At 67.0% G+C, this 19,094-nt stretch overlaps 1 protein-coding gene and 7 non-coding genes across 8 annotated transcripts in view; all 8 read right to left on the bottom strand.

Annotated features, from left to right (window-relative positions):
• The window catches only part of LOC123282426 (uncharacterized), a 43,567-nt gene extending 27,560 nt beyond the window's left edge, over nucleotides 1-16,007 (bottom strand). Inside the window, exons 1-7 of the mRNA XM_070519561.1 lie at nucleotides 15,972-16,007; nucleotides 14,436-14,570; nucleotides 11,676-11,814; nucleotides 8,939-9,073; nucleotides 6,207-6,345; nucleotides 3,471-3,605; nucleotides 694-846 (exon numbers count right to left, since the gene is read on the bottom strand). Of these exons, the coding sequence (XP_070375662.1) occupies nucleotides 3,476-3,605; nucleotides 6,207-6,345; nucleotides 8,939-9,073; nucleotides 11,676-11,814; nucleotides 14,436-14,570; nucleotides 15,972-16,007 (714 nt within the window). The 3' untranslated portion in view covers nucleotides 694-846; nucleotides 3,471-3,475. The remainder of the gene's footprint in view (nucleotides 1-693; nucleotides 847-3,470; nucleotides 3,606-6,206; nucleotides 6,346-8,938; nucleotides 9,074-11,675; nucleotides 11,815-14,435; nucleotides 14,571-15,971) is intronic.
• On the bottom strand, nucleotides 363-456 carry LOC139044675 (small nucleolar RNA SNORD116). The gene has a single exon (XR_011501746.1). It is a non-coding gene; the product is annotated as a small nucleolar RNA SNORD116 (small nucleolar RNA).
• Nucleotides 3,151-3,243, bottom strand: LOC139044701 (small nucleolar RNA SNORD116). The gene has a single exon (XR_011501773.1). It is a non-coding gene; the product is annotated as a small nucleolar RNA SNORD116 (small nucleolar RNA).
• On the bottom strand, nucleotides 5,862-5,955 carry LOC139044673 (small nucleolar RNA SNORD116). Its single transcript, XR_011501744.1, has one exon. It is a non-coding gene; the product is annotated as a small nucleolar RNA SNORD116 (small nucleolar RNA).
• On the bottom strand, nucleotides 8,619-8,711 carry LOC139044700 (small nucleolar RNA SNORD116). The gene has a single exon (XR_011501772.1). It is a non-coding gene; the product is annotated as a small nucleolar RNA SNORD116 (small nucleolar RNA).
• Nucleotides 11,331-11,424, bottom strand: LOC139044672 (small nucleolar RNA SNORD116). Its single transcript, XR_011501743.1, has one exon. It is a non-coding gene; the product is annotated as a small nucleolar RNA SNORD116 (small nucleolar RNA).
• Nucleotides 14,116-14,208, bottom strand: LOC139044699 (small nucleolar RNA SNORD116). Its single transcript, XR_011501771.1, has one exon. It is a non-coding gene; the product is annotated as a small nucleolar RNA SNORD116 (small nucleolar RNA).
• An 820-nt stretch (nucleotides 16,008-16,827) lies between the features above and the next one.
• LOC139044671 (small nucleolar RNA SNORD116) lies at nucleotides 16,828-16,921 on the bottom strand. Its single transcript, XR_011501742.1, has one exon. It is a non-coding gene; the product is annotated as a small nucleolar RNA SNORD116 (small nucleolar RNA).
• Between the last annotated feature and the right edge of the window lie 2,173 nt (nucleotides 16,922-19,094).

Raw genomic sequence — 19,094 nt, 5'->3', positions numbered from 1 at the left:
GAAACCACGCGACCTTCCACTGCTTACTGCTCAGCTCTGAGACGCAGACCCCCGGGGCCTTCGTCCCCAGCGGGAACCAGGCCAACACAGCCACAAGGCCCTGAGCTCACGGGGCCTGTGCCAGCGCCACACTCTCCGACTTCCCAACCTAGGATGCGAGCTGCCAGCCACGGCCCTCAGCCACAGGCCGTTCAACCAAGCACCGCCGACTGACGGACACCCCCCTCACGCGGTGAGAGGAAGGACCCCCAGATGCCACGGCTCCCAAATGCGGACGCCCGGCGTGGTGCCCGTGCCCGTCCCAGTGCGCTCAAGGGGAAGCGGTCCCTCACTCCTGCCATGCCTGGGGAAGACAACGTGCCGGACCTCAGTTTCGATGAGAACGACGGTAGTGAGTTCTCACTCATTTTGTTCAGATTTTCCAAGGAATGCATGTGAGGGAGTCATCATCGATCCGAGCACGTTCTGCCAACCTGGACAAACTAACCAGGCAGGCTGGGGGGCTCCGCAGCGGGCAAGCCGATCGCCTCATGGGCGCCAGCGGCCTGGAGAATCCAGAGCCGAGCCCCGGAGCAGGGGCAGCAGTCAGTCCGCCCTCAGAGCACGACGCCGCGGGCCCCCGGGCACACGCGCACAAGAAGCCTCTAAGGCAGGTCTAGCGAAGCCCTCAGGGCGACAGGCCGAACTTGGGACAAAGCAATGCTGACCGCCCTGGGCCGTCCGAGGGCGTGGTGCGCATCCCGGGCCACACTTCCGCCGCGACTGCCTCGCACCTGCGCTCGTCACGGGACACGAAGGGTCTTCTTCTGTCGGTGGGCGGCAGCGAGCTTTGCACGGCACTTCCACCTGAGGAGTGTAGAGAAAGCACACGCGTGCTTCAGAAACGTGCCCAGCTGGTCAGAAGACAGGATCCGTGCCACAGTTCCCCCCGCGGCACCCTTGCATCTGCTTGCCCTGTACCTCTATCCCTTCGGGATGACCGAAGGCGCGTGTGATATCCCGAGGGTAGGCAGATGCGCAGGCCTGCGCACGTGTGTGTATGTGTGTGTGTGTGTGTGTGTGTGTTTGCGCGCGCGTGCGTGCCTGCGGGCTTCCGTGTGCGGTGGCCTCAGCACCCGGGAAAGCACGCCGTCCTCACAGATGCCTGACCTCGTGCCCTGCCACCCCACGCGGAAGCCCGGTGACTTCCCAAGGAAGGACGCCAACTCGCACCGCTAGAGGCTGCTGCAATCGGCCCCGGACTCCCTCTCTGAGCGCCACTCCTTCTGAGCAAAGGACACGGACACTCCACCTACACCCTCACCCTGACCGTGGATGTGAGGTCCACGTGGCCAGCGTGTCCCCGCGAGCTGGGCCGGGGGGAACGGCACTTGATGGTAAGGCTACCTGGCTACCGCCAGGACAACAGGGCTGACACGAGAGCCGGCACCACTCGCCCACGGGCGGCGCAACAGAAGCAGCCCGTCTGAACCTCCAGGGGCCCGACGCCTTCAGGCCGCACTCCGGTCTGGGCTATCTAAGCCAAGACGCCCTGGGCGGGCCAGCAGGGAACCCCGCTGCAACGGCTGGTCACAGCCACCGAGACCCGGGGCAAGACCCGTCTCAGACCACAGCCAATTCCCACGCAGCGACGCGGCATGTCCACCGCCTGCGGGTTGCGGGGCGCTGGCCTTCGGGGAAACGTTCAACCCCGCGGCTCCCTGCTCCAAAGGGGAAGCCCCCTCACGCCTGCACAGCAAGTCCCCCAAGGTGTAGCCTCCAACACCTCGCGCGCCAGGCGGGCAGGGAGCCTCCCGGACGGCAGCCGTCAAGGAATTAGGACTTTGCCTAAGTCGACCGCATCGCACTCAACCTATGACCCCCTCCTTCGGCCCCAGAACACCACAGACGACCTCACAGAGCACAGACGCTTCCTCCTCCTGGAAGACAAGGCAAAGAATGAAACTAGGACACCGCTCCCACACAAGGAGACGTGCTCCTCCTCCACGCTGGACGTGCGTCCGGGGCAGGGCGCCCAGGATCGCAGCACCCTCGGGTCGCTGCCACGCCCGCAGGCCTCCGCACACCGCTCTTAACCACCCCTCGCGCACGCCCCCCCCACCCCCCGCCCCCCGACGCCCCACACCGCCACCTGGCCCCGTTCCCCGGCACGCCCGGGACCACAGGAGCCCCCCCCCCCCGGGCCAGGAAGAGCGAACCTTCCTGCAGCAACGCCTTCACCTGGCAAGCGCCGGACCCGAGGGGGCGCAGGGTCAAAGAGATTGTCCGCCTCAGCAATCCGGAGCAGACGGGGCCGGTGGCCAGTCGCGGGCCTGTGGGTCTCTTCAAGGCGCTAGGACGACAAACACTGGGGGCCGAACCTCCCGGGGGCGCGACGCCGTCTACCGCACAGGTCATCTACCGCAGCCGAGCCTTCCCTGGCAGGCAACAACCGGCAGCCCCCTTGGGACCCAACGCCACCCCTGGCAAGACCGCGACGGCGGTCGCAACCCAACAAGAGGGTACGTCCTGTGCAAGCCCGTGGAACCGCACTACGGCCGCTCCCCTCCGCGCCCTTTCCTTCCTGCCCGCCCTGTCAGCCACCACACTGCCTGGACGTCAGCGCCAGGGCCACCTTTGGCCAGCTGTGTGTGGCCCGGGTGAGCAGGTGACACACAGGAGCTGCCAGCTGCAGCGCTGCGGCCTAGGGCCGCTGCCCCCGCCGCCAAGACCACGGGCCCATCACACGTCCTCACCAAGCCAGAAGGCAACCACAGGCGCTGCGGCTTGCCCGGCCCAAACCGAGGCTCCGAACGGAACCCAGGGAAGACTCGGCTGTTCGGCCTCCAGACACGGACCGCCACGCCCCCCGGGGCAACGGCTCAGGCCAGAACCGGGCCAGCGCGTACTCAGCGCCAACCACGGGCCGGGCCCATGCCAACGCCACACTCTCCGACTCTAAAGACGCCCATGCGACCCGGGCGCCGCGCCAGCAGAGGCCGGCCATGCAAGCAAGTCCCTCCGAGTCGCAACCGCCCAGCTCATGCGGTCACGCTACCGGTGCAAACACGGCAGACGCCCACATGCGGAGGCCCTGGGCGGTTTCTGCGCGAGTGTCATCAAGCAGAGGCTGTCCCTCACTCCTCTCACCCCCGGAGAAGACCAGGTGCTGGACCTCAGTCTCGGCGAGAACGACGGTAGTGAGTTCTCACTCATTTTGTTCAGATTTCCAAGGAATGCATTTGAGGGAGTCATCATCGATCCGAGCACCTTCGGGGCAGCTGGCGGGGCTCGGCGGGTGAGCCCATCACCTCAGGGTCGGCCAGCGGCCCGGAGAATCCCGAGCCAAGCCCCTGAGCAAGGGCAACTGTCGACCCACCCTCAGAGCGCCAGCTCCGCACGCCCCCGGGGACCCGCGGGCTAGAAGCCTCTCAGCGCGGTCTGGGACTCCCAGGGCCAACGGCACGAACTGGGTGCAGGGGGATCCTTACCAGCCTCAGCGACCCACGGGCACGGGGCGCACCCGAAGCCACGCTTCTTGCGGGATTCCCTCGCGTCTCCGCTCCACAAACGACAGGCAGGTCTTCTCTTCTTGGGCGACGGCAAGCTTTGCTCGGAGATCCCACCTGGGAAGTGCAGAGCAATCGCACGCGCACGCCTCAGCGACCCAGCCAGGCTCTCAGGTAACCAGAGCCAGGCCAAGGGTTCCACCCCGACTCCCCGCCCCGGGGCAAGCCTTGCATCTTCTTGGCCTCTACCTCTTCCCCTCAGGTGTGACAAGAAGGCGTGTGCGACAGCACGAGCGCAGGAAGGCGCGCAGGCGGGCGCGTGTGCGTGTCTTCGGGTGCGCGGGGCCCGAGCCCCTGAAGAAGCACGTCTTCCGCACACATCCCTGGCCTCAGGCCCTGCCGCGAGACCAAGAGCTCGCGCTGGCGGCTTTGACCTCGACTCGCCCGGCGGCTCACCTCTGCCCTCTCGGCCTGCTGAAATAGCCCACAGGCTCCCTCTCTCACAGCCCCTGCCTCTGAACACCGGAACACGAGACTCCAGCAGGTTCACCCTCCGCCTGACCGTGGGCGCCCGGTGTCCCCGCACGCCGTGCCACGCGAACCGCGCCCGACGGAAACACGCCGACCACTGCTGGACCTGAACCACGTAAAGCACCTACAACACTCGAAGGCTGGCGCCGCTGGGACACGGGCTAGAGGGCAGAAGCAGCAGCCCCTCCTGATCTCCAGGGGCCAGCGCCTCTTCCTGCTGACTGAGGCTACACCCACGCCCTCAGCGGTGCCAGCGGCAGGGGAAGTGCCAGGAAGAGGTGGTCTGTGGCCACCACGACCCACGCTAAGACCCGACTGAACCTGGAGCCCACTCGCGACCAGGGACCTGGCATTTCCACAGCTGGCCCGCTTTCTGGACCCCGGCCTTCCAGGACTCCTTCCCACCCACGCGCTGCCTTGCCCACCTCAGGCCTGCGAGGCAAGTCCCGCAAGCAGTACCTCAAACCCTACACACACGTGGCGGCCAGGGAGCCCCGGGGAGGACGGCCACGAGGGAATCTCGACTGTGCGCACGGGACTCGACCCGTCACGTTCAACGTCTGGACCCGCCCTCGGCACCTGTAACACCACAAACGACCTCACACGGCCCCAAGGATGGCTCTGTCCAGGAAGGCAAGAGGAGGCACGGAACGAGCACACACACCCCGCCCCCGCCACCCATGGAGAGGCGGACGTTTTCCAAGGCGGACGTCTGTGCGCGGCAGGGCAGCTCGGGTCACGGCCCCCGCCGTCTCTGCCAGGCCCACAGGCTTCCACGAAGAAACCTAAAGCCCTGCGACGAGGCATGAGGCGAACCGCGCCAGGAAAATCGGACCCTGCTGGAGGAACGCTTTCTCCTCGGAGACCCCGCGCCTGAGACGGCGGAGGATCCAAGGCCACGGTCGCCCAAGCAATCGAGGAGCAGCGGCGGCCGGCCGGCCGGCAGTCACGTGCCGGGCCCCTCTTCAAGGAACCGTGGACAGAACCGGCGAGCGCCACCGCTCTGGAACAAGGCCCGCCATCCGCCACAAAGGTCACCGACCACAGTGCACACCCCCGGGCCTTCAAGCCTCCAGCCTTCCCCGGCACGCACCAATCGCCAGCCCCGTCAGAGCCAGGGGACGTTCCCGACAAGCCGCTGCCAGCGCTCGGAACACAACGAGGCAGCACGTCCCACGGAAGCCCACGGCATCACACTGTGACCTGTCCTCTCCGTGCCCTTCTTCCCCCCCCAGCTCCCACGACCAGGCCGTCAGCCACCACAGTGTCTTGACCTGCGTGCCAGGCCCACAGCCCGGTCCCCGTTTGGGCACCTTGGCGTGGACTGGGCGAGCCGGAGAACTGGAGGAGCCCCAAGCTGCAGCACCAAAGCCTCACCTCTCCGGCGGCGCCCCAAACCCCGAGGGGTGCTCCAGCTGCCTCACCAAGCCAAAAGGCAAGAACAGCTGACGGCCGCCCGCCTGGCCCGGGGCTCTCATCAGAAACCACGCGACCTTCCACTGCTTACTGCTCAGCTCTGAGACGCAGACCCCCGGGGCCTTCGTCCCCAGCGGGAACCAGGCCCACACAGCCACAAGGCCCTGAGCTCACGGGGCCTGTGCCAGCGCCACACTCTCCGACTTCCCAACCTAGGATGCGAGCTGCCAGCCACGGCCCTCAGCCACAGGCCGTTCAACCAAGCACCGCCGACTGACGGACACCCCCCTCACGCGGTGAGAGGAAGGACCCCCAGACGCCACGGCTCCCAAATGCGGACGCCCGGCGTGGTGCCCGTGCCCGTCCCAGTGCGCTCAAGGGGAAGCGGTCCCTCACTCCTGCCATGCCTGGGGAAGACAACGTGCCGGACCTCAGTTTCGATGAGAACGACGGTAGTGAGTTCTCACTCATTTTGTTCAGATTTTCCAAGGAATGCATGTGAGGGAGTCATCATCGATCCGAGCACGTTCTGCCAACCTGGACAAACTAACCAGGCAGGCTGGGGGGCTCCGCAGCGGGCGAGCCGATCGCCTCATGGGCGCCAGCGGCCTGGAGAATCCAGAGCCGAGCCCCGGAGCAGGGGCAGCAGTCAGTCCGCCCTCAGAGCACGACGCCGCGGGCCCCCGGGCACACGCGCACAAGAAGCCTCTAAGGCAGGTCTAGCGAAGCCCTCAGGGCGACAGGCCGAACTTGGGACAAAGCAATGCTGACCGTCCTGGGCCGTCCGAGGGCGTGGTGCGCATCCCGGGCCACACTTCCGCCGCGACTGCCTCGCACCTGCGCTCGTCACGGGACACGAAGGGTCTTCTTCTGTCGGTGGGCGGCAGCGAGCTTTGCACGGCACTTCCACCTGAGGAGTGTAGAGAAAGCACACGCGTGCTTCAGAAACGTGCCCAGCTGGTCAGAAGACAGGATCCGTGCCACAGTTCCCCCCGCGGCACCCTTGCATCTGCTTGCCCTGTACCTCTATCCCTTCGGGATGACCGAAGGCGCGTGTGATATCCCGAGGGTAGGCAGATGCGCAGGCCTGCGCACGTGTGTGTATGTGTGTGTGCGTGTGTGTGTGTGTTTGCGCGCGCGCGTGCGTGCGTGCCTGCGGGCTTCCGTGTGCGGTGGCCTCAGCACCCGGGAAAGCACGCCGTCCTCACAGATGCCTGACCTCGTGCCCTGCCACCCCACGCGGAAGCCCGGTGACTTCCCAAGGAAGGACGCCAACTCGCACCGCTAGAGGCTGCTGCAATCGGCCCCGGACTCCCTCTCTGAGCGCCACTCCTTCTGAGCAAAGGACACGGACACTCCACCTACACCCTCACCCTGACCGTGGATGTGAGGTCCACGTGGCCAGCGTGTCCCCGCGAGCTGGGCCGGGGGGAACGGCACTTGATGGTAAGGCTACCTGGCTACCGCCAGGACAACAGGGCTGACACGAGAGCCGGCACCACTCGCCCACGGGCGGCGCAACAGAAGCAGCCCGTCTGAACCTCCAGGGGCCCGACGCCTTCAGGCCGCACTCCGGTCTGGGCTATCTAAGCCAAGACGCCCTGGGCGGGCCAGCAGGGAACCCCGCTGCAACGGCTGGTCACAGCCACCGAGACCCGGGGCAAGACCCGTCTCAGACCACAGCCAATTCCCACGCAGCGACGCGGCATGTCCACCGCCTGCGGGTTGCGGGGCGCTGGCCTTCGAGGAAACGTTCAACCCCGCGGCTCCCTGCTCCAAAGGGGAAGCCCCCTCACGCCTGCACAGCAAGTCCCCCAAGGTGTAGCCTCCAACACCTCGCGCGCCAGGCGGGCAGGGAGCCTCCCGGACGGCAGCCGTCAAGGAATTAGGACTTTGCCTAAGTCGACCGCATCGCACTCAACCTATGACCCCCTCCTTCGGCCCCAGAACACCACAGACGACCTCACAGAGCACAAACGCTTCCTCCTCCTGGAAGACAAGGCAAAGAATGAAACTAGGACACCGCTCCCACACAAGGAGACGTGCTCCTCCTCCACGCTGGACGTGCGTCCGGGGCAGGGCGCCCAGGATCGCAGCACCCTCGGGTCGCTGCCACGCCCGCAGGCCTCCGCACACCGCTCTTAACCACCCCTCGCGCACGACCCCCCCACCCCCCGCCCCCCGACGCCCCACACCGCCACCTGGCCCCGTTCCCCGGCACGCCCGGGACCACAGGAGCCCCCCCCCCGGGCCAGGAAGAGCGAACCTTCCTGCAGCAACGCCTTCACCTGGCAAGCGCCGGACCCGAGGGGGCGCAGGGTCAAAGAGATTGTCCGCCTCAGCAATCCGGAGCAGACGGGGCCGGTGGCCAGTCGCGGGCCTGTGGGTCTCTTCAAGGCGCTAGGACGACAAACACTGGGGTCCGAACCTCCCGGGGGCGCGACGCCGTCTACCGCACAGGTCATCTACCGCAGCCGAGCCTTCCCTGGCAGGCAACAACCGGCAGCCCCCTTGGGACCCAACGCCACCCCTGGCAAGACCGCGACGGCGGTCGCAACCCAACAAGAGGGTACGTCCTGTGCAAGCCCGTGGAACCGCACTACGGCCGCTCCCCTCCGCGCCCTTTCCTTCCTGCCCGCCCTGTCAGCCACCACACTGCCTGGACGTCAGCGCCAGGGCCACCTTTGGCCAGCTGTGTGTGGCCCGGGTGAGCAGGTGACACACAGGAGCTGCCAGCTGCAGCGCTGCGGCCTAGGGCCGCTGCCCCCGCCGCCAAAACCACGGGCCCATCACACGTCCTCACCAAGCCAGAAGGCAACCACAGGCGCTGCGGCTTGCCCGGCCCAAACCGAGGCTCCGAACGGAACCCAGGGAAGACTCGGCTGTTCGGCCTCCAGACACGGACCGCCACGCCCCCCGGGGCAACGGCTCAGGCCAGAACCGGGCCAGCGCGTACTCAGCGCCAACCACGGGCCGGGCCCATGCCAACGCCACACTCTCCGACTCTAAAGACGCCATGCAAGCAAGTCCCTCCGAGTCGCAAACCGCCCAGCTCATGCGGTCACGCTACCGGTGCAAACACGGCAGACGCCCACATGCGGAGGCCCTGGGCGGTTTCTGCGCGAGTGTCATCAAGCAGAAGCTGTCCCTCACTCCTCTCACCCCCGGAGAAGACCAGGTGCTGGACCTCAGTCTCGGCGAGAACGACGGTAGTGAGTTCTCACTCATTTTGTTCAGATTTCCAAGGAATGCATTTGAGGGAGTCATCATCGATCCGAGCACCTTCGGGGCAGCTTGCGGGGCTCGGCGGGTGAGCCCATCACCTCAGGGTCGGCCAGCGGCCCGGAGAATCCCGAGCCAAGCCCCTGAGCAAGGGCAACTGTCGACCCACCCTCAGAGCGCCAGCTCCGCACGCCCCCGGGGACCCGCGGGCTAGAAGCCTCTCAGCGCGGTCTGGGACTCCCAGGGCCAACGGCACGAACTGGGTGCAGGGGGATCCTTACCAGCCTCAGCGACCCACGGGCACGGGGCGCACCCGAAGCCACGCTTCTTGCGGGATTCCCTCGCGTCTCCGCTCCACAAACGACAGGCAGGTCTTCTCTTCTTGGGCGACGGCAAGCTTTGCTCGGAGATCCCACCTGGGAAGTGCAGAGCAATCGCACGCGCACGCCTCAGCGACCCAGCCAGGCTCTCAGGTAACCAGAGCCAGGCCAAGGGTTCCACCCCGACTCCCCGCCCCGGGGCAAGCCTTGCATCTTCTTGGCCTCTACCTCTTCCCCTCAGGTGTGACAAGAAGGCGTGTGCGACAGCACGAGCGCAGGAAGGCGCGCAGGCGGGCGCGTGTGCGTGTCTTCGGGTGCGCGGGGCCCGAGCCCCTGAAGAAGCACGTCTTCCGCACACATCCCTGGCCTCAGGCCCTGCCGCGAGACCAAGAGCTCGCGCTGGCGGCTTTGACCTCGACTCGCCCGGCGGCTCACCTCTGCCCTCTCGGCCTGCTGAAATAGCCCACAGGCTCCCTCTCTCACAGCCCCTGCCTCTGAACACCGGAACACGAGACTCCAGCAGGTTCACCCTCCGCCTGACCGTGGGCGCCCGGTGTCCCCGCACGCCGTGCCACGCGAACCGCGCCCGACGGAAACACGCCGACCACTGCTGGACCTGAACCACGTAAAGCACCTACAACACTCGAAGGCTGGCGCCGCTGGGACACGGGCTAGAGGGCAGAAGCAGCAGCCCCTCCTGATCTCCGGGGGCCAGGCGCCTCTTCCTGCTGACTGAGGCTACACCCACGCCCTCAGCGGTGCCAGCGGCAGGGGAAGTGCCAGGAAGAGGTGGTCTGTGGCCACCACGACCCACGCTAAGACCCGACTGAACCTGGAGCCCACTCGCGACCAGGGACCTGGCGTTTCCACAGCTGGCCCGCTTTCTGGACCCCGGCCTTCCAGGACTCCTTCCCACCCACGCGCTGCCTTGCCCACCTCAGGCCTGCGAGGCAAGTCCCGCAAGCAGTACCTCAAACCCTACACACACGTGGCGGCCAGGGAGCCCCGGGGAGGACGGCCACGAGGGAATCTCGACTGTGCGCACGGGACTCGACCCGTCACGTTCAACGTCTGGACCCGCCCTCGGCACCTGTAACACCACAAACGACCTCACACGGCCCCAAGGATGGCTCTGTCCAGGAAGGCAAGAGGAGGCACGGAACGAGCACACACACCCCGCCCCCGCCACCCATGGAGAGGCGGACGTTTTCCAAGGCGGACGTCTGTGCGCGGCAGGGCAGCTCGGGTCACGGCCCCCGCCGTCTCTGCCAGGCCCACAGGCTTCCACGAAGAAACCTAAAGCCCTGCGACGAGGCATGAGGCGAACCGCGCCAGGAAAATCGGACCCTGCTGGAGGAACGCTTTCTCCTCGGAGACCCCGCGCCTGAGACGGCGGAGGATCCAAGGCCACGGTCGCCCAAGCAATCGAGGAGCAGCGGCGGCCGGCCGGCCGGCAGTCACGTGCCGGGCCCCTCTTCAAGGAACCGTGGACAGAACCGGCGAGCGCCACCGCTCTGGAACAAGGCCCGCCATCCGCCACAAAGGTCACCGACCACAGTGCACACCCCCGGGCCTTCAAGCCTCCAGCCTTCCCCGGCACGCACCAATCGCCAGCCCCGTCAGAGCCAGGGGACGTTCCCGACAAGCCGCTGCCAGCGCTCGGAACACAACGAGGCAGCACGTCCCACGGAAGCCCACGGCATCACACTGTGACCTGTCCTCTCCGTGCCCTTCTTCCCCCCCCAGCTCCCACGACCAGGCCGTCAGCCACCACAGTGTCTTGACCTGCGTGCCAGGCCCACAGCCCGGTCCCCGTTTGGGCACCTTGGCGTGGACTGGGCGAGCCGGAGAACTGGAGGAGCCCCAAGCTGCAGCACCAAAGCCTCACCCCTCCGGCGGCGCCCCAAACCCCGAGGGGTGCTCCAGCTGCCTCACCAAGCCAAAAGGCAAGAACAGCTGACGGCCGCCCGCCTGGCCCGGGGCTCTCATCAGAAACCACGCGACCTTCCACTGCTTACTGCTCAGCTCTGAGACGCAGACCCCCGGGGCCTTCGTCCCCAGCGGGAACCAGGCCCACACAGCCACAAGGCCCTGAGCTCACGGGGCCTGTGCCAGCGCCACACTCTCCGACTTTCCAACCTAGGATGCGAGCTGCCAGCCACGGCCCTCAGCCACAGGCCGTTCAACCAAGCACCGCCGACTGACGGACACCCCCCTCACGCGGTGAGAGGAAGGACCCCCAGACGCCACGGCTCCCAAATGCGGACGCCCGGCGTGGTGCCCGTGCCCGTCCCAGTGCGCTCAAGGGGAAGCGGTCCCTCACTCCTGCCATGCCTGGGGAAGACAACGTGCCGGACCTCAGTTTCGATGAGAACGACGGTAGTGAGTTCTCACTCATTTTGTTCAGATTTTCCAAGGAATGCATGTGAGGGAGTCATCATCGATCCGAGCACGTTCTGCCAACCTGGACAAACTAACCAGGCAGGCTGGGGGGCTCCGCAGCGGGCGAGCCGATCGCCTCATGGGCGCCAGCGGCCTGGAGAATCCAGAGCCGAGCCCCGGAGCAGGGGCAGCAGTCAGTCCGCCCTCAGAGCACGACGCCGCGGGCCCCCGGGCACACGCGCACAAGAAGCCTCTAAGGCAGGTCTAGCGAAGCCCTCAGGGCGACAGGCCGAACTTGGGACAAAGCAATGCTGACCGTCCTGGGCCGTCCGAGGGCGTGGTGCGCATCCCGGGCCACACTTCCGCCGCGACTGCCTCGCACCTGCGCTCGTCACGGGACACGAAGGGTCTTCTTCTGTCGGTGGGCGGCAGCGAGCTTTGCACGGCACTTCCACCTGAGGAGTGTAGAGAAAGCACACACGTGCTTCAGAAACGTGCCCAGCTGGTCAGAAGACAGGATCCGTGCCACAGTTCCCCCCGCGGCACCCTTGCATCTGCTTGCCCTGTACCTCTATCCCTTCGGGATGACCGAAGGCGCGTGTGATATCCCGAGGGTAGGCAGATGCGCAGGCCTGCGCACGTGTGTGTATGTGTGTGTGCGTGTGTGTGTGTGCGCGCGTGCGTGCGTGCCTGCGGGCTTCCGTGTGCGGTGGCCTCAGCACCCGGGAAAGCACGCCGTCCTCACAGATGCCTGACCTCGTGCCCTGCCACCCCACGCGGAAGCCCGGTGACTTCCCAAGGAAGGACGCCAACTCGCACCGCTAGAGGCTGCTGCAATCGGCCCCGGACTCCCTCTCTGAGCGCCACTCCTTCTGAGCAAAGGACACGGACACTCCACCTACACCCTCACCCTGACCGTGGATGTGAGGTCCACGTGGCCAGCGTGTCCCCGCGAGCTGGGCCGGGGGGAACGGCACTTGATGGTAAGGCTACCTGGCTACCGCCAGGACAACAGGGCTGACACGAGAGCCGGCACCACTCGCCCACGGGCGGCGCAACAGAAGCAGCCCGTCTGAACCTCCAGGGGCCCGACGCCTTCAGGCCGCACTCCGGTCTGGGCTATCTAAGCCAAGACGCCCTGGGCGGGCCAGCAGGGAACCCCGCTGCAACAGCTGGTCACAGCCACCGAGACCCGGGGCAAGACCCGTCTCAGACCACAGCCAATTCCCACGCAGCGACGCGGCATGTCCACCGCCTGCGGGTTGCGGGGCGCTGGCCTTCGAGGAAACGTTCAACCCCGCGGCTCCCTGCTCCAAAGGGGAAGCCCCCTCACGCCTGCACAGCAAGTCCCCCAAGGTGTAGCCTCCAACACCTCGCGCGCCAGGCGGGCAGGGAGCCTCCCGGACGGCAGCCGTCAAGGAATTAGGACTTTGCCTAAGTCGACCGCATCGCACTCAACCTATGACCCCCTCCTTCGGCCCCAGAACACCACAGACGACCTCACAGAGCACAAACGCTTCCTCCTCCTGGAAGACAAGGCAAAGAATGAAACTAGGACACCGCTCCCACACAAGGAGACGTGCTCCTCCTCCACGCTGGACGTGCGTCCGGGGCAGGGCGCCCAGGATCGCAGCACCCTCGGGTCGCTGCCACGCCCGCAGGCCTCCGCACACCGCTCTTAACCACCCCTCGCGCACGCCCCCCCCACCCCCCGCCCCCCGACGCCCCACACCGCCACCTGGCCCCGTTCCCCGGCACGCCCGGGACCACAGGAGCCCCCCCCCCCGGGCCAGGAAGAGCGAACCTTCCTGCAGCAACGCCTTCACCTGGCAAGCGCCGGACCCGAGGGGGCGCAGGGTCAAAGAGATTGTCCGCCTCAGCAATCCGGAGCAGATGGGGCCGGTGGCCAGTCGCGGGACTGTGGGTCTCTTCAAGGCGCTAGGACGACAAACACTGGGGGCCGAACCTCCCGGGGGCGCGACGCCGTCTACCGCACAGGTCATCTACCGCAGCCGAGCCTTCCCTGGCAGGCAACAACCGGCAGCCCCCTTGGGACCCAACGCCACCCCTGGCAAGACCGCGACGGCGGTCGCAACCCAACAAGAGGGTACGTCCTGTGCAAGCCCGTGGAACCGCACTACGGCCGCTCCCCTCCGCGCCCTTTCCTTCCTGCCCGCCCTGTCAGCCACCACACTGCCTGGACGTCAGCGCCAGGGCCACCTTTGGCCAGCTGTGTGTGGCCCGGGTGAGCAGGTGACACACAGGAGCTGCCAGCTGCAGCGCTGCGGCCTAGGGCCGCTGCCCCCGCCGCCAAGACCACGGGCCCATCACACGTCCTCACCAAGCCAGAAGGCAACCACAGGCGCTGCGGCTTGCCCGGCCCAAACCGAGGCTCCGAACGGAACCCAGGGAAGACTCGGCTGTTCGGCCTCCAGACACGGACCGCCACGCCCCCCGGGGCAACGGCTCAGGCCAGAACCGGGCCAGCGCGTACTCAGCGCCAACCACGGGCCGGGCCCATGCCAACGCCACACTCTCCGACTCTAAAGACGCCCATGCGACCCGGGCGCCGCGCCAGCAGAGGCCGGCCATGCAAGCAAGTCCCTCCGAGTCGCAACCGCCCAGCTCATGCGGTCACGCTACCGGTGCAAACACGGCAGACGCCCACATGCGGAGGCCCTGGGCGGGCTCTGCGCGAGTGTCATCAAGCAGAAGCTGTCCCTCACTCCTCTCACCCCCGGAGAAGACCAGGTGCTGGACCTCAGTCTCGGCGAGAACGACGGTAGTGAGTTCTCACTCATTTTGTTCAGATTTCCAAGGAATGCATTTGAGGGAGTCATCATCGATCCGAGCACCTTCGGGGCAGCTTGCGGGGCTCGGCGGGTGAGCCCATCACCTCAGGGTCGGCCAGCGGCCCGGAGAATCCCGAGCCAAGCCCCTGAGCAAGGGCAACTGTCGACCCACCCTCAGAGCGCCAGCTCCGCACGCCCCCGGGGACCCGCGGGCTAGAAGCCTCTCAGCGCGGTCTGGGACTCCCAGGGCCAACGGCACGAACTGGGTGCAGGGGGATCCTTACCAGCCTCAGCGACCCACGGGCACGGGGCGCACCCGAAGCCACGCTTCTTGCGGGATTCCCTCGCGTCTCCGCTCCACAAACGACAGGCAGGTCTTCTCTTCTTGGGCGACGGCAAGCTTTGCTCGGAGATCCCACCTGGGAAGTGCAGAGCAATCGCACGCGCACGCCTCAGCGACCCAGCCAGGCTCTCAGGTAACCAGAGCCAGGCCAAGGGTTCCACCCCGACTCCCCGCCCCGGGGCAAGCCTTGCATCTTCTTGGCCTCTACCTCTTCCCCTCAGGTGTGACAAGAAGGCGTGTGCGACAGCACGAGCGCAGGAAGGCGCGCAGGCGGGCGCGTGTGCGTGTCTTCGGGTGCGCGGGGCCCGAGCCCCTGAAGAAGCACGTCTTCCGCACACATCCCTGGCCTCAGGCCCTGCCGCGAGACCAAGAGCTCGCGCTGGCGGCTTTGACCTCGACTCGCCCGGCGGCTCACCTCTGCCCTCTCGGCCTGCTGAAATAGCCCACAGGCTCCCTCTCTCACAGCCCCTGCCTCTGAACACCGGAACACGAGACTCCAGCAGGTTCACCCTCCGCCTGACCGTGGGCGCCCGGTGTCCCCGCACGCCGTGCCACGCGAACCGCGCCCGACGGAAACACGCCGACCACTGCTGGACCTGAACCACGTAAAGCACCTACAACACTCGAAGGCTGGCGCCGCTGGGACACGGGCTAGAGGGCAGAAGCAGCAGCCCCTCCTGATCTCCGGGGGCCAGGCGCCTCTTCCTGCTGACTGAGGCTACACCCACGCCCTCAGCGGTGCCAGCGGCAGGGGAAGTGCCAGGAAGAGGTGGTCTGTGGCCACCACGACCCACGCTAAGACCCGACTGAACCTGGAGCCCACTCGCGACCAGGGACCTGGCGTTTCCACAGCTGGCCCGCTTTCTGGACCCCGGCCTTCCAGGACTCCTTCCCACCCACGCGCTGCCTTGCCCACCTCAGGCCTGCGAGGCAAGTCCCGCAAGCAGTACCTCAAACCCTACACACACGTGGCGGCCAGGGAGCCCCGGGGAGGACGGCCACGAGGGAATCTCGACTGTGCGCACGGGACTCGACCCGTCACGTTCAACGTCTGGACCCGCCCTCGGCACCTGTAACACCACAAACGACCTCACACGGCCCCAAGGATGGCTCTGTCCAGGAAGGCAAGAGGAGGCACGGAACGAGCACACACACCCCGCCCCCGCCACCCATGGAGAGGCGGACGTTTTCCAAGGCGGACGTCTGTGCGCGGCAGGGCAGCTCGGGTCACGGCCCCCGCCGTCTCTGCCAGGCCCACAGGCTTCCACGAAGAAACCTAAAGCCCTGCGACGAGGCATGAGGCGAACCGCGCCAGGAAAATCGGACCCTGCTGGAGGAACGCTTTCTCCTCGGAGACCCCGCGCCTGAGACGGCGGAGGATCCAAGGCCACGGTCGCCCAAGCAATCGAGGAGCAGCGGCGGCCGGCCGGCCGGCAGTCACGTGCCGGGCCCCTCTTCAAGGAACCGTGGACAGAACCGGCGAGCGCCACCGCTCTGGAACAAGGCCCGCCATCCGCCACAAAGGTCACCGACCACAGTGCACACCCCCGGGCCTTCAAGCCTCCAGCGTTCCCCGGCACGCACCAATCGCCAGCCCCGTCAGAGCCAGGGGACGTTCCCGACAAGCCGCTGCCAGCGCTCGGAACACAACGAGGCAGCACGTCCCACGGAAGCCCACGGCATCACACTGTGACCTGTCCTCTCCGTGCCCTTCTTCCCCCCCCAGCTCCCACGACCAGGCCGTCAGCCACCACAGTGTCTTGACCTGCGTGCCAGGCCCACAGCCCGGTCCCCGTTTGGGCACCTTGGCGTGGACTGGGCGAGCCGGAGAACTGGAGGAGCCCCAAGCTGCAGCACCAAAGCCTCACCCCTCCGGCGGCGCCCCAAACCCCGAGGGGTGCTCCAGCTGCCTCACCAAGCCAAAAGGCAAGAACAGCTGACGGCCGCCCGCCTGGCCCGGGGCTCTCATCAGAAACCACGCGACCTTCCACTGCTTACTGCTCAGCTCTGAGACGCAGACCCCCGGGGCCTTCGTCCCCAGCGGGAACCAGGCCCACACAGCCACAAGGCCCTGAGCTCACGGGGCCTGTGCCAGCGCCACACTCTCCGACTTCCCAACCTAGGATGCGAGCTGCCAGCCACGGCCCTCAGCCACAGGCCGTTCAACCAAGCACCGCCGACTGACGGACACCCCCCTCACGCGGTGAGAGGAAGGACCCCCAGATGCCACGGCTCCCAAATGCGGACGCCCGGCGTGGTGCCCGTGCCCGTCCCAGTGCGCTCAAGGGGAAGCGGTCCCTCACTCCTGCCATGCCTGGGGAAGACAACGTGCCGGACCTCAGTTTCGATGAGAACGACGGTAGTGAGTTCTCACTCATTTTGTTCAGATTTTCCAAGGAATGCATGTGAGGGAGTCATCATCGATCCGAGCACGTTCTGCCAACCTGGACAAACTAACCAGGCAGGCTGGGGGGCTCCGCAGCGGGCGAGCCGATCGCCTCATGGGCGCCAGCGGCCTGGAGAATCCAGAGCCGAGCCCCGGAGCAGGGGCAGCAGTCAGTCCGCCCTCAGAGCACGACGCCGCGGGCCCCCGGGCACACGCGCACAAGAAGCCTCTAAGGCAGGTCTAGCGAAGCCCTCAGGGCGACAGGCCGAACTTGGGACAAAGCAATGCTGACCGTCCTGGGCCGTCCGAGGGCGTGGTGCGCATCCCGGGCCACACTTCCGCCGCGACTGCCTCGCACCTGCGCTCGTCACGGGACACGAAGGGTCTTCTTCTGTCGGTGGGCGGCAGCGAGCTTTGCACGGCACTTCCACCTGAGGAGTGTAGAGAAAGCACACGCGTGCTTCAGAAACGTGCCCAGCTGGTCAGAAGACAGGATCCGTGCCACAGTTCCCCCCGCGGCACCCTTGCATCTGCTTGCCCTGTACCTCTATCCCTTCGGGATGACCGAAGGCGCGTGTGATATCCCGAGGGTAGGCAGATGCGCAGGCCTGCGCACGTGTGTGTATGTGTGTGTGCGTGTGTGTGTGTGCGCGCGTGCGTGCGTGCCTGCGGGCTTCCGTGTGCGGTGGCCTCAGCACCCGGGAAAGCACGCTGTCCTCACAGATGCCTGACCTCGTGCCCTGCCACCCCACGCGGAAGCCCGGTGACTTCCCAAGGAAGGACGCCAACTCGCACCGCTAGAGGCTGCTGCAATCGGCCCCGGACTCCCTCTCTGAGCGCCACTCCTTCTGAGCAAAGGACACGGACACTCCACCTACACCCTCACCCTGACCGTGGATGTGAGGTCCACGTGGCCAGCGTGTCCCCGCGAGCTGGGCCGGGGGGAACGGCACTTGATGGTAAGGCTACCTGGCTACCGCCAGGACAACAGGGCTGACACGAGAGCCGGCACCACTCGCCCACGGGCGGCGCAACAGAAGCAGCCCGTCTGAACCTCCAGGGGCCCGACGCCTTCAGGCCGCACTCCGGTCTGGGCTATCTAAGCCAAGACGCCCTGGGCGGGCCAGCAGGGAACCCCGCTGCAACGGCTGGTCACAGCCACCGAGACCCGGGGCAAGACCCGTCTCAGACCACAGCCAATTCCCACGCAGCGACGCGGCATGTCCACCGCCTGCGGGTTGCGGGGCGCTGGCCTTCGAGGAAACGTTCAACCCCGCGGCTCCCTGCTCCAAAGGGGAAGCCCCCTCACGCCTGCACAGCAAGTCCCCCAAGGTGTAGCCTCCAACACCTCGCGCGCCAGGCGGGCAGGGAGCCTCCCGGACGGCAGCCGTCAAGGAATTAGGACTTTGCCTAAGTCGACCGCATCGCACTCAACCTATGACCCCCTCCTTCGGCCCCAGAACACCACAGACGACCTCACAGAGCACAAACGCTTCCTCCTCCTGGAAGACAAGGCAAAGAATGAAACTAGGACACCGCTCCCACACAAGGAGACGTGCTCCTCCTCCACGCTGGACGTGCGTCCGGGGCAGGGCGCCCAGGATCGCAGCACCCTCGGGTCGCTGCCACGCCCGCAGGCCTCCGCACACCGCTCTTAACCACCCCTCGCGCACGCCCCCCCCACCCCCCGCCCCCCGACGCCCCACACCGCCACCTGGCCCCGTTCCCCGGCACGCCCGGGACCACAGGAGCCCCCCCCCCCCGGGCCAGGAAGAGCGAACCTTCCTGCAGCAACGCCTTCACCTGGCAAGTGCCGGACCCGAGGGGGCGCAGGGTCAAAGAGATTGTCCGCCTCAGCAATCCGGAGCAGACGGGGCCGGTGGCCAGTCGCGGGCCTGTGGGTCTCTTCAAGGCGCTAGGACGACAAACACTGGGGGCCGAACCTCCCGGGGGCGCGACGCCGTCTACCGCACAGGTCATCTACCGCAGCCGAGCCTTCCCTGGCAGGCAACAACCGGCAGCCCCCTTGGGACCCAACGCCACCCCTGGCAAGACCGCGACGGCGGTCGCAACCCAACAAGAGGGTACGTCCTGTGCAAGCCCGTGGAACCGCACTACGGCCGCTCCCCTCCGCGCCCTTTCCTTCCTGCCCGCCCTGTCAGCCACCACACTGCCTGGACGTCAGCGCCAGGGCCACCTTTGGCCAGCTGTGTG

The sequence above is a fragment of the Equus asinus genome, chromosome 2, assembly GCF_041296235.1.
Source record: "Equus asinus isolate D_3611 breed Donkey chromosome 2, EquAss-T2T_v2, whole genome shotgun sequence".
Classification (NCBI taxonomy): domain Eukaryota; kingdom Metazoa; phylum Chordata; class Mammalia; order Perissodactyla; family Equidae; genus Equus; species Equus asinus.
The sequence above is the reverse complement of the archived record's forward strand: the minus strand, read 5'-3'. Positions and strand labels throughout refer to the sequence as shown.